Source organism: Solanum stenotomum, chromosome 1 (genome assembly GCF_019186545.1).
Source record: "Solanum stenotomum isolate F172 chromosome 1, ASM1918654v1, whole genome shotgun sequence".
Taxonomy (NCBI): Eukaryota; Viridiplantae; Streptophyta; class Magnoliopsida; order Solanales; family Solanaceae; genus Solanum; species Solanum stenotomum.
Window position 1 is genome coordinate 3465159 of NC_064282.1, and position 13253 is coordinate 3478411.

At 29.7% G+C, this 13253-nt stretch overlaps 1 protein-coding gene across 1 annotated transcript; it reads right to left on the reverse strand.

The window, feature by feature from the left end:
* Nucleotides 1–10822: 10822 nt before the first annotated feature.
* Nucleotides 10823–12144, reverse strand: LOC125853866 (ethylene-responsive transcription factor ERF109-like). The gene has a single exon (XM_049533613.1). The coding sequence runs from the start codon at nt 12083–12085 to the stop codon at nt 11204–11206; it is 882 nt and encodes a 293-aa protein (XP_049389570.1). The 5' UTR covers nt 12086–12144; the 3' UTR covers nt 10823–11203.
* Between the last annotated feature and the right edge of the window lie 1109 nt (nt 12145–13253).

Here is a 13253-nt window from a genome sequence, read left to right on the forward strand (position 1 = left end):
GTGATAGAGGCCGTGAATATGAGTCAAATGAGTTTAATTCTTTTGTTAGATCATTGGGAATAATTCATGAAACTACTCCTCCTTACTCTTCTTCATCTAATGGAGTAGCGGAAAAGAAAAATAGAACTTTGGTTGAATTGACTAATGCCATGCTTATTGAGTCACATGCACCTTTAAATTTTTGGGGTGAAGCTATTTTAACTGCTTGTTATGTGTTGAATCGTGTGCCTCATAAAAAGTCTAAACTGACACCTTTTGAATTGTGGAAAGGTTACAAGCCAAGTTTGGGATATCTAAGAGTTTGGGGTTGTCTAGCCTTTGTGAGGCTAATGGATCCCAAGATTACAAAATTGGGTAGGAAAGTTACTACTTGTGCTTTTCTTGGTTATGCTTCAAATAGTACAGCCTATAGATTTTGTAATCTTGAAGATAATATTGTGATAGAATCGGGTGATGCTATTTTTCATGAAAATAAATTCCCTTTTGATTTTAAAAATAGTGGGGGTCAAAGAATTGAACAAAATATTTTGTCACTACCTAGTTCTTCTACTTCTACTTTGAAAAATAAAGAAGTCAATGATTTTGAGTTAAGAAGAAGTAAAAGAGCTAGAGTAGAAAAAGATTTTGGTCCTGATTTTTATGTGTTTAATGTTGGAGATGATCCTCTCACTTTGAAAGAAACATTATCTTCACATGATTCTATATTTTGGAAAGAGGCTGTAAATGATGAAATGGAATCTCTAATTTCTAATAAAACTTGGAAGTTAGTTGATTTACCACCGGGTTGTAAAACTATTGGTTGCAAATGGGTCTTAAGGAAAAAGTTGAAACCGAATGGATCTATTGATAAATACAAGGCTAGACTAGTTGCAAAAGGTTTTAAACAACTAGAAGGCCTAGAATTTTTTGATACTTTTTCACCGGTAACAAGAATTACATCCATAAGACTTTTAATTGCTATGGCTGCAATTTTTGATTTGCAAATTTATCAAATGGATGTAAAAACTGTTTTTTTTAATGGAGACCTAAATGAGGAAATTTATATGGATCAACCCGAGTGTTTTGTTGAAACAGGCAAAGAAAGCAAAGTATGTAAACTTACTAAATCCCTATATGGCTTGAAACAGGCACCTAAGCAATGGCATGAAAAGTTTGATTCCTGGATGATTGAAAATGGTTTTAAAACAAATGAGTGTGATAAGTGCATATATCATAAGTCTTGGAATAATTCACATGTGATTATTTGCCTATATGTTGATGATTTGTTGATCTTTGGCTCTAACATAAATGTTATTGATGAAGCTAAGAATATTCTTAGAAGCCATTTTGATATGAAAGATCTTGGTGAGGCAAATGTTATTCTTGGAATAAAAATTACAAGAACATGTGATGGAATTTTCCTTGACCAGTCACATTATGTTGAAAAAATATAACTTTCTTGATTGCAAGCATGTTGCAACTCCTTTTGATTCAAGTATTCACTTATTTCCTGTTGAAAGTGAAAATGATGTAATAAATCAAAAGGAATATGCTAGCATAATCGAAAGTTTGAGGTATGTAACTGATTGCACTAGGCCTGATATTGCATATGCAGTAGGAGTACTTGGCAGGTTTACAAGCAAGCCAGGTAATGAACATTGGCATGCTGTGACAAGAGTTATGAAATATTTAATTGGAACGAAAAATTGTGGTTTGTTCTATAAAAAATATCTTATTGTACTTGAAGGCTTTTGTGATATAGATTGGAACACTTTATCAGGTGATTCATGTTCTACCACTGGTTATGTCTTTACTTTAGGTGGTGGTGCTATTTGTTGGAGATAAAAAAAGCAAACTATAATTGCTAACTCTACCATGGAAGCTGAACTAATTGCTTTAGCTTCAGCTAGTGAGGAAGTGAATTGGTTAAGAGATTTATTATTTCAAACACCTTATTTTGAAAAACCAATTCCTCCTATTTTAATTCATTATGATAGCACTGCTGCGATTGGTAGAGTTCAAAACTGTTATTATAACGGTAAATCCAGACCTATAAGGAGGAAGCATAGTAATGTAAGATCGTATTTGACAAATGGTACCATTAATGTTGATTATGTCAAATCTTGTGATAATCTTGTAGATCCTCTTACTAAGGCCTTAACGAGAGAAAAGGTTTCGAGCACATCGAGGGGGATGGGATTGAAGCCAATAAATCATTGAGTCATATATGAGGAAACCCAACCTGGGGACTAGAGATCCTATAACCAGGTTCAAAGGGAAAAACTAATCATATGATGACTTGTTGTGACAAAAAATGCACTATCTTTTTATTCCCTCCCTATGATGTGAGTGCATTGTTTCCTGTAGTTTGTAAAGGTTGAGTTGATAAAACTCTTAATGAATATTTGTAGCCCATATAGGTGGAGTGTTAAGCTTACAGGAGAACTCTCGACAGATTTCACCTATGTGATGTGTAGAAGTAGGTCGCTTCCTATGAGAATTGGGCTTATTCTCAAAAGCACTCATGAAACCGGGATAGCACATGGCCATAACGTGTTGGCTTTAAAGCTCATGTCAACACCTTGATTATTATGTGTGAGCAGTGATGTTTTATTTCCCTTAAGCAGTCATAGTTCAAGTCTGAGACCACTACGACTCTGGAGTAAAAATTATTGTTTCACTAAGTGAAGGTTCAATGCAGAGCACACCTTCATTATGCATAGTAGTCTTCCTTCAGCTGATATACTCTCTTGTCTAATACTTAAAATGAGTGGGGGATTGTTGTGGCATTTTAATATTATTATACTTTGCTAAATGTCATTTGCTTTTTGCCTAATAACACATCATTAGGTGCTTTACTACCGTTAGACAGTTGATGACATTTGATGTCATCTTTATTATCATTTGGCTTAATTGCCATTACTTTGTTATAACGTTGCTAAGAACGTTGTAGTGGCTGTCCGTTTTGTGGTTTTTCTGGCAGAAGATGTAATGGTTCTCCATTATCTCATTCTTAATTCCTTCATTATTCTTGTAACCTATGTAACTCCTAAGACCATTATCTTCACTATTTACTACACCATTATCTTCCTATTCATTGCTAGGAAGACTTCCTCTAGTATAAATAGTGGTGGTCTTCATTTGGTTTGGAACATATACACAATACACAAGAAAATATAGAGTGCATAAGGTTTGTCAAAAAGAGAGTTCTTATTAGTTGAAAGAAGGTGTTTCTTTTGTGGAGCTTTGGACTCAACTCTTGTCCAGAATTGTTGAGTTATACTTTGTGAAGGCTGTTGTATCCTGGAGGGGACAAGTCAAGAGGACTACTGCTAGACCGGTGAAAACATTTGCTGCAGTGGGCTTGAATCTCCTTAAAGAGAGCGAGATAGCCGCGCCTCAGCCTGAAGAGATTTAATTTCTTCATATTTATTTTCAATTGTAATCTTGTATTTTTTGTTATCTTGTAAGTCTTTCACTAACATATTCTATCAAAAATATGAATCAATAGTCGAAAAATGTTGAGTGAATTGTAAATTCTTTTTCTATTTCTTCTTAGATTTTCAAGCATTACAACAAGCATAGTAAAATGTGGGGTATACAAAATTATCAACTTCTTGAATCAAATTCTATGTTAACAATTCATATAATAATTGCCCGAGTAAGAAATGTTTTTCAACGTTGAATTGATAAAATTTTATCTAAAGCTAATAATTGAAAAAGAAATCGAATAAATCATTTATAAAAAAAAATTAAGTATACTTTGCATTTAAAAATGTAAGTTTTTTTTAAAAAAAAAAATTAATGCATATGAAGTTTATTTTGATTTTAGGCCTCTAGTTAAAATTTTGCTTTAGGCCTCCGATTGTGTTGAACTGCCCCTATATATATATATATATATATATATATATCAAGAATATGAGAAGTGAGTGAACTGAAAATGGAGCATCACCTCTAATGGTGGTGAAAGAAGGAAGACCAAAATAGTCATCTATTAAGTTTAACAGAAATTTTCACTTCTATGATTAGTTTTAGGTTAAGGACCAAAATAGTAATCTTTTTCTATACATTAAGGACTATTTCAATAAGATGATATATATATATATATATATAAAGGACGAAAAATCTTCAACCCTCATATATCAAGGACCATTTTGTTCGTTTTCTCGACATAATAACATCTTGCTTGTGTTACTATAATATATACTTTAAAATTAACATATAAAATAACACATACTTTTTTTAATTGTTATTATTATTATTATAAGAAGTGCAGATAAGAAGGTATCACGTGGTGATTTGATAGTGACTTGAGACCTGTAATATTGCATATTTGGTGTACATATCCTCATTTTGTTTGATACACTTTTTATGATATTTATACTCTCTGCTTTCCCTTTTGATTCACTATATAAATTTGGAACCTCAAAATCTGGTCGATTCATTGTATATAGTCCTTTCGAATTACACTTGTAGGAAAAGTTTGTTCAGACAAATTAAAGAAAAGTTGTGTTATGCTGAATTATATGAAATAAACTAATCTAAATTTGATTCTAGTTGTTTGTCTTTGTTGTTTTGGAATAAAATGTTAAAAATGGGATACATGTCATTTCTAATTAACTATTTTTTCTATCTCAATTAATGTGATCGTTTTTTTATTTTAGTCAATTTTAAAAAGAATAACATATTTTCATATTTAATAACAATTTAACTTTAAACATCTCATTTATTCTTAATAAGTTATAATCATAATTTTATTAAAATCTTTATTCTTTCTTAAATTTTGTATCTAATTAAAAACAACTTCAAATAACTTGAAAGGACGGGCAAATAACAGTGACACAAAAGCCAAAAAGGGTCGATGGAAAAAGATAAGAGCATTATTACAATTTTTTTTGTTAAGTTAGGTAAAATGTAATTGTTATGAACAATCAAAGCATCTAGTCCAGTTATTGATAATTACAATTTTCACATATAGATGTGAGTTTAAGGGTGTGTGTTACTCAGAAAAATATTTTATTTTCTATATTTAATTGGTCAAAATTTTTAGATAATTTTTCTTTTTAGAAAAATAAGTTTTTTTTAAATGAGTAAGATGTCTTTCTTAGTGAAAGTAGGAAAATAAACTTCACATCGAGTGACATTCTACATTAATTATGTGTCTTCCAATTCAACTCTTCATGCACTAACTTTCTTACCCACTTCATTTCCACCTCCACATTCTTAGCTAGCGTTTGACCATAAATTTCCAAATATTTTTGGCAAATATTATTTGTGTTAAAATTTGGATGAAATTTCATCATGTGTTTGGCCATAATATTTGAGAAACATATTTCACTTTTTTAGGAAATATGATTTATACCCATAAGTTTAAAAACTATCAAAACTAACCATAAATTTGTATTACAAGTGAATTGGATCTTCATTGCAACAAATAACAAGTAGTATCCATGACATTGGAACAATATGGTAGTTTTGAGTGAGTGCAACAAGCATCATTACATACATCGTGAAGTAGACAAAACACATGATTTTGTTACCTTGAGCCGATTGTTCATCAATAACCATCATCACTTTCATATTCACTGAATATTCCATCACTACTTTGGTGTTTACATAAAAAAAATTATGTAATACAACGCAAACAACTAATATAGAGGGTGTTTTTGCAAAAGATGAAAGTTTGGTGTAGAATTTAAATTTTTTAAAAATTCCAAATAATGAGATTTGGCCTAAATACTTGTTTTTTCTAGTATTTGGAAATTTGAGTTATTTGCCAAATAATGACAAATTGTATGGACAAACACTATTTGCCAAATTTTCTTCCAAATATTACTTGGAAAATCTATGGTCAAACGGATCCTTAGCCTTCATCCCCACATTCATACCCTCACCTTTCATTGTATTTATATAGATTACATATAAAAAAAAAAAAAAAATTATTTACTTATATATCAAACACAAATAAATAAATTATTTATGTTTACTTTTTCAGTCATCACGACAGCATCAAAGTTGATCTTAATAAAATGTGTACGTTTATCATCTCATTATTTAAGTAAGTAAATCATTCGTCACGTTATTTGTATAATTTAATTTAATTAGATACCCAAAAGTTAATGAATTAATATAATATGCTCCATTCACATTGCTGCAATTGATTGCCAAGTGCCACCGTCCCAAACTCATGTCCACGAATGAGTGACCTTTTGGGAGACAAAAAGAATAAAATTACTCCCTTTGTCCCTAATTACTTGTCCACTTTTCTCTTTTTTGTTGTCATTAATTACTTGTTTATTTTTACAAATCAAGAAAGAATTTTTTTTTTTTTACTTATTATATCCTTAATTAATTACTTTGAAAAAGGTAAAGTTTCTTGAAAATCTTAAATTTTTAATTCATCCACTTCATAATTACTAGGGGTAAAATAGTAAACTCACTGTACCAATTATTACTTTCTTAATAGGTGTGTCAATTAAAAAATGGACAAATAATTAGGAACAGAGGGAGTATTAAATAAAATTATTAAATCGATATAATAAATAAAGAAAACAAAGCATCAAAATAAATATCTATAAAATTATATGTATCGTCCTAATCAAAATGTCTTAGTTTAATTGATTATAAAAATTTAAAAATAATAATCATTGTTTGAATATTAGTAGAAATAAGCAAACGATTTTATTAACACATTCGAGTACTTAAACATTTCACAAGTAGGAAATTAAATTTAAAATGTGAATAGTTCTCTTAATTTAGCAGTATTAAACTTGTCACGTAAAATATCAAAATTGAAAAATTTACTATATAGTACTATGTTAAGTTGTTAACTTTTACTTGTCCATTATTTTAAAAATAGATTTTTACTTTGAACATTTTTAAAAAGGATTAAAAATAATAATCATATTTTACTCTTAGTATTAATTACTTATTTCTCAAATTATTGTTCAAAATTCAATACTAAATATCAATTATTATAATATCATAATATTTATTATTATTATTTTTAAAACGTGCAAAATTGTTTTTCCAATTGAATAGTAATAATAATAATAATTTGACAGGTGAAATTCAATCAATCCATGCTAGAACTCAGCTAAAGTCAAAAGTAAAGACGAGATGATTTGATAACAGGAAGGGAAAGAATAACTCCAAAATATTAATTACGAATGTGTTTATTGTGAGTTTCTTTTCAAAGAGTAAATTTGAATTGTTTTCCCCTTTTAATTAGGAATGTTTATTGCATGATTCATGAAAATGCCCAACTAAAAGAATAAAACAAACTTGTTTCAATCAAAAGATTAAAATTGATAATTGTTTTTTATTACATTCTTGATATTAAATAAGAATACATAACATGGAAATTAATTTAAGGGAAAAATGACAAACATACCCCCGAACTATCGTAAATGGTATGCAGATACCTTTCGTCATACTTTTGGAACATTGGTGCCCCTGCCGTCCAAAAACTAGAGCATATAGACACTTCACTCTAACGGAAGACTAAATAGGGACACGTGGCGCAATCTTATCCGTTGATCCGATATTTAATAAATGTCGGGACCGGGATAAGATTATGACGCTTGTATGTCCGTTAGTATAAAGGGTATATATGCTCTAGTTTTTGAATGGCAGAGGCACCAATGTCCCAAAAATATGATGAAGGATATATGCATACTATTTATGATAGTTCGAGGATATATTTATCATTTTTAACACTTTAACTTCAACTTTCCACATGACATGTTTAAGGCCACAAGATTAAAAGGCATTTTGGTACATTTGATATAACTTTAATTTAGAACCACAAGATTTAAAAGTCTTCTTTCTTTTCTTAAACTTCGTTTCAAGTCAAACTAGGACATTTTTTTTTGAAACAGAGGGTGCATATTCAGTATTTCGATATATTATTTCTAAATATAAAATATCGTACTGAATATAAAAAAAATTAAAATATATATTTTATACCATATCTATTATTATAACACCAAAATTACAATATTAGAAATTATGATATAGTATATCATGGAGTTAATATCTTAAAAGGTCACTGAACTATATAAAATTATCTAACAAAGTCATTGAACTTTGTTTTATATCAATAAAATCACTCAACTTAAGACTTTTATCTTTAAAAATCACCAATGTACATTTTTCATTAAAACAAATTTTAGATGACAAATTAAATTATTTTTTATGTCATATAATTATAATTATGAACTCCACAAATATATAAAATCTATTAATTTCGAAAGGAATTTAAATCTCAACTCTATGAAACCAGAAAGGAATGGTAAATCAGATCCCATAATACACATGATGCTTGGCATCAATTAGCTGCCTGAGTAATTAGGATCAGCCACTACATATATTACTATATAAGAAGAGGAAATAAGTATTCACCATAAGTTAACATGTGTTCCAATAAGAAGAGGGAATAACCAATATATTTATAAAAAGAAATGACATATAAAATAAAATGGAGAGAGTATTGATTTTTCAAAATGGAAATGGACAAAACACATAAAATTAAAAGACATATAAAAAAAAGTTGGTTCAACTCTCAAACATAAAAAGTAACATATGTTATTAAAAGCTTTAATAAAAAGTATTATAATTTACAATAAATAATAACTTAAAATATCTACAAGACAAAAAAAAAAGACTAATTTTTGTACTGCTTCTGTCACATAAATTAGGATTGGGATGATTTTAAAATTTTAATTTTGGTTATACATTATAAAATAGTCGAAAAATTGAATGATATAATTTTTTTAAAAATAACCGAATGAATCGTCCTATCGATAACCCTAATGTTACTTCTACTCTGTTTATTTTACTTAAATTTAGAAAGATATACTTCATTTCTACCCTCAATCTTATCGCTACATTTATTTGCTATTTAAAATTGAAATTAAAAAGACAAATGACAAATAAGTTTCTATATTAGCTCACTTATGAGCAAAATATATTATAACAATCTTTACTAATTTTATAACAATACATAAACTTTACTCCCTCCGTCCCATATTAGATGGGCACTTCCAACTTTATACGGTGATTAAAAAATCATTAATACATTGGAAGACTTCACCATTTTGCCCTTTGTTTATATCAATGCACATTGAAATGAGTTACAAAAAATACACATACAATATAGAAATGGTCATATTAATTGTAGGGGTAAAATGGAAAAGAATTAATTAATTCTATCCTAATTTAATAAGTGCTCAAATAATATGAAAAAAATATTTTTAGTAAGATTCTCATCTAATATGGAACGGAGAGAGTAACAATATAACTTTATTAATGTTGGGCCTGGACAGCGCCCGAGCTTTCTTTACTAGTATAATAATAAGAAACAACAAAGTACGCAAATAAAGATCCCAAGAAAGTTAGCAAAAATAATTCATTATCTTTGAACAAGACGTCGATTCAAATCGAATTTGTTTGTAAATCCGGGCGATGCGTTCAAAGTGATGGCATAGAGCGAGAGAGGGAAAAGATCGGTATAAAATAAATAGTTTTTATAATTTTTTTATGGGTAGAGTCCATGATTACATGACATAAAAATAATTTAATTTGTCATTTAAAATTTATTTTATTAATAAATGTAATTGAGTGATTTTTTAAGATAAAAGTCTTAAGTGAAGTGATTTTATTGATACAAAATAAAGTTCAATGACTTTACTAAATAATTTCTCATAATTCAACGACCTTTTAAGATATCAACTCCCACTCCTACTTGGAATGAAACGGAATGAAGAGTAATGAAAGAGCATTCGTATCAAAAACATCAAATCCGTACGCGGTGTATTTGGGCCGTCAACAACACCGAGTAAGACTCTGTCCCACTCCATGTCTCCATCCCACTTCACTCCACCAAATCTCACCCATATGTTCTACTCTCTTTTACTACTCCTTAGACTTTGACATCTGTTAAATACTCTCATACTCTATTCGTTTCATTTTATATGTTATTTATTATTAGTTTTTTTTAAAAATATTTTATTATAATTAAAAATAATTTAATTTTAAATTTTCACTTTATTTTTTAATGAAATAATTGACTATTACATAAATATCTAAAAATTATTTTAGACAATAAACTTTATAAGGTTTTTTCTTAAATGTCGTGCTGAGTTAAACAATGCCACATAAAATAGGATAATAATAAATTCAATATTTCAAAAATTATATTAAAAAATGACTATAATTAATACTTAACAGTAAAAATAAACTAAATGATAAATTATTTTTAAATTTTTTAAATTGACTAAGTAAAAATTTAACAATAATATTTAGTGTAATAATCAAGTTTAATAAATGAAGAAAATATTATATTAGAAGAGGTGTGTGATTCTATATCGGACTCACTTTAAAGTTTATTGTTTAGCTTTCTTTGCCCCAACTTGGGTGTACTAGAATATACTAATGAGTAGATAGCACTTTTTTATATTTCCGCTCGTGGGAATATTTTTTCCTTATAAATAAAGTCAGCACATGTTAAATATGCTTCAGATGCTTAATATATGGCACGTTTTTTTCAGTCGACATATAAAATGAGCTTTCTAACATCATCTTGCGAAATATAGTGGGCCCGGTGCCATCAAAATCGCCAGGTGATTTCATCCCATCTCACACTACAGGTGTAGTTTCAATCTTTCAGTATTGGTAGAATCGAATTCAAAATTTAAGATCTAATAAATTAAAGTGTTTTTGCTATTACATACTCCAAAATAGTCATACAAAAAAAAACACCAAAAAAAATTATATTTGAATTTATGATTAAAACTAAATTGTTTGACTTTAAAAATTCAAAAGTACTATGCACATAATTGAGATAGATAAAATATTTATACTCGATATTAAAAAATTCAAGTTCAACTGAATTATGAGGTTCTGTTCGTCTCTAAAAATGGGGAGGCAATTACAAGAACAAGACATTACTCGCATTAATACCTCATGTTTTTTACATTTCATTCGACTTTAATGATTTTTGTTGAACAACATACTGCACAACCCGAAAATGAATAGACTTGCAACTAATATTTTTTTTCTAGGTACTATAGAGCCCAGATTTGATTTTTAAAAATTACAACAGGGCAAAGCACCTTAATATACTAACTTCTTATTTATTTATTTAATTTTTTTTCAATTCGAGTAACTGAAGCTTAATTTCTTTTAATATTGTTGGACTCGTCGTTTTTTAGTAACGGGAAGCTTAAAAGCTGTGAACATTCCCGCCAGAATCAGAAGAGTCGCCATTGAAATTCATCATGGTCAACCAATCTTGAATTTCATTGTCACCCATCAACTGATCCCAAATCTCATTTCCAAAATCCGAATTATTATTCGCTGTCTGCGATTGCTGAGGCTCTTCTGGTAATTGTTGTGGTGAAGAAGATAAAGTGCTCTGTTGTTCTTGAGTGTCAACAGTATAATCCGCAAACGAAAAATTCAATTTAGCTCGTGGACCCCTGAATTCAATGGCGGCTTTGTCATAAGCTCTAGCTGCTTCTTCTGCCGTAGTGAAAGTTCCCAGCCATACACGTGCAGCTTTTCGAGGATCGCGAATTTCTGCTGCCCATTTCCCCCATGGCCTCTGTCTCACTCCTCTGTAATTCTTCTTCTTTTTCTTTGCGATCGCGACTGTAGTAGTACTACTCTTCTTCTTATTATCAGCAATAGGAGCAGCCACAGCAGCAGGCGCAGAAGAAGAAGAAGAAGAAAATGTGGTACCAAAAATGTCGCAGCCTAAACAACCTTGAATTCTGCAAAATTGACAAGGTTCTTGTTCTGCAGGGACACCCAATACTTGTTCGAAACTCGTGGACATACTAGTAGAAGGCGAAGATGAAGAAGTAACAGTCGTGGTGGTGGTGGTGGTGGTTGTAGTGGTGGCAGTAGAATATTGATGAGGCGAAAAGAAATTGAATTCTTGATTGTTTTGCATTGGAATATTACCATTGATGACATTTTTCAGAGTCGCAACCATAACAGAGTACTCTTCATCTCCAGTAAGCCTTGGTTGCTGCTGCTGAAATTGATTGTTATTTTGGAGGGAATTCGAAGTCGGTCTAAATCTCTTATTTAACCAATGCATAGTTGAAATTTTTGGTCTTTTAAGTTTCAGATAGTTATTTTATTTTTCTAGTTGAATTGAGAGTTTGAGTTGTGAAGTAAGGTCAAAGGGGAAGCAGTGGTTTATATACCGCGGAAGATGACAGCTCATACACTTATAATACACGGAATAAGAATTTTTAGAGCTTAGTAAAAATTGATTCAGTTATTCAGGTGATGTATTTGATGACACCATTTTGTGGGGGAGCGTTCACACGCTACTTTTTCGCCTGGACCGCCTTATCAGTTCTGTTTGCGCTAAAAGATAATTTTGGGGTCCATTCCCCACTTAAATAACGCCATTTTTTCTCCCTCTAATTTTTTAGGCCATTTAAGAAGTGTACGTATAAATTAATAGTGGATACATGAGGTGGGACGTTTTAGTAGCATGATGTAAATATAGGTGTAAGTTTCGTATATATTTAATTTTATTATTAAAAAAATAAGAAAAAATAAAATATTCAATAGTTCTATAAATAAATTCAAAATAGTTAAAGATAATTTTTAAAATGAAATTATCATCCACACCATTATCGATCTCCATATCTATTAATCTTCCCCATTGATCTTTTTAAGCCGTGTGCTTAATTTTTGTGGACATTACCTAAATTATGATTGGGACTGTTGATTTGGGTAGGGGTTGAAAAGTTGAAAAATTGAAATTATATCTGAACATGCAAGTTCAATTTCAAAAGTTGCATTTTAATGATAAATATGAAAATTAAATTTCACACATTTAGAATTTTAAATTAAAACTTTTATTCAAACTATATATAAATACACACTAATTTTCAAATCAAACTTCAATTTTTTAATTCGAATTGCATACCAAAAAAACGGTTGAGTGTCAAAAGGTGTGATTGGAAAATGAAGGGTTAGTAATTTTTTTGGAAGAGTTGTGACTTTTTTGATGTGCTGTGCTTTTCTGAAGAATTGCGACTTTTTAGAATGGTATGACTTCTCGAAAAGTTGTGATTTTTCCAAAAGTTCGTGACTTTTTTGAAAGTTTGCGACTTTTCCAAAGAGTTGTGATATTCCGATAGTGCACAATAAACACTTGTTCATACTACATTTTGTTGTCTATAAATAGAGGGTTTCCTCTCATTTCTTAACAATGAATTTTCTTGACTTCTTACTATTATAGAGAAACA

Bases quoted from the DNA above. Each gene is read 5' to 3' on its own strand.
- LOC125853866 (XM_049533613.1), bottom strand. From the start codon at position 12,085: ATGCATTGGTTAAATAAGAGATTTAGACCGACTTCGAATTCCCTCCAA.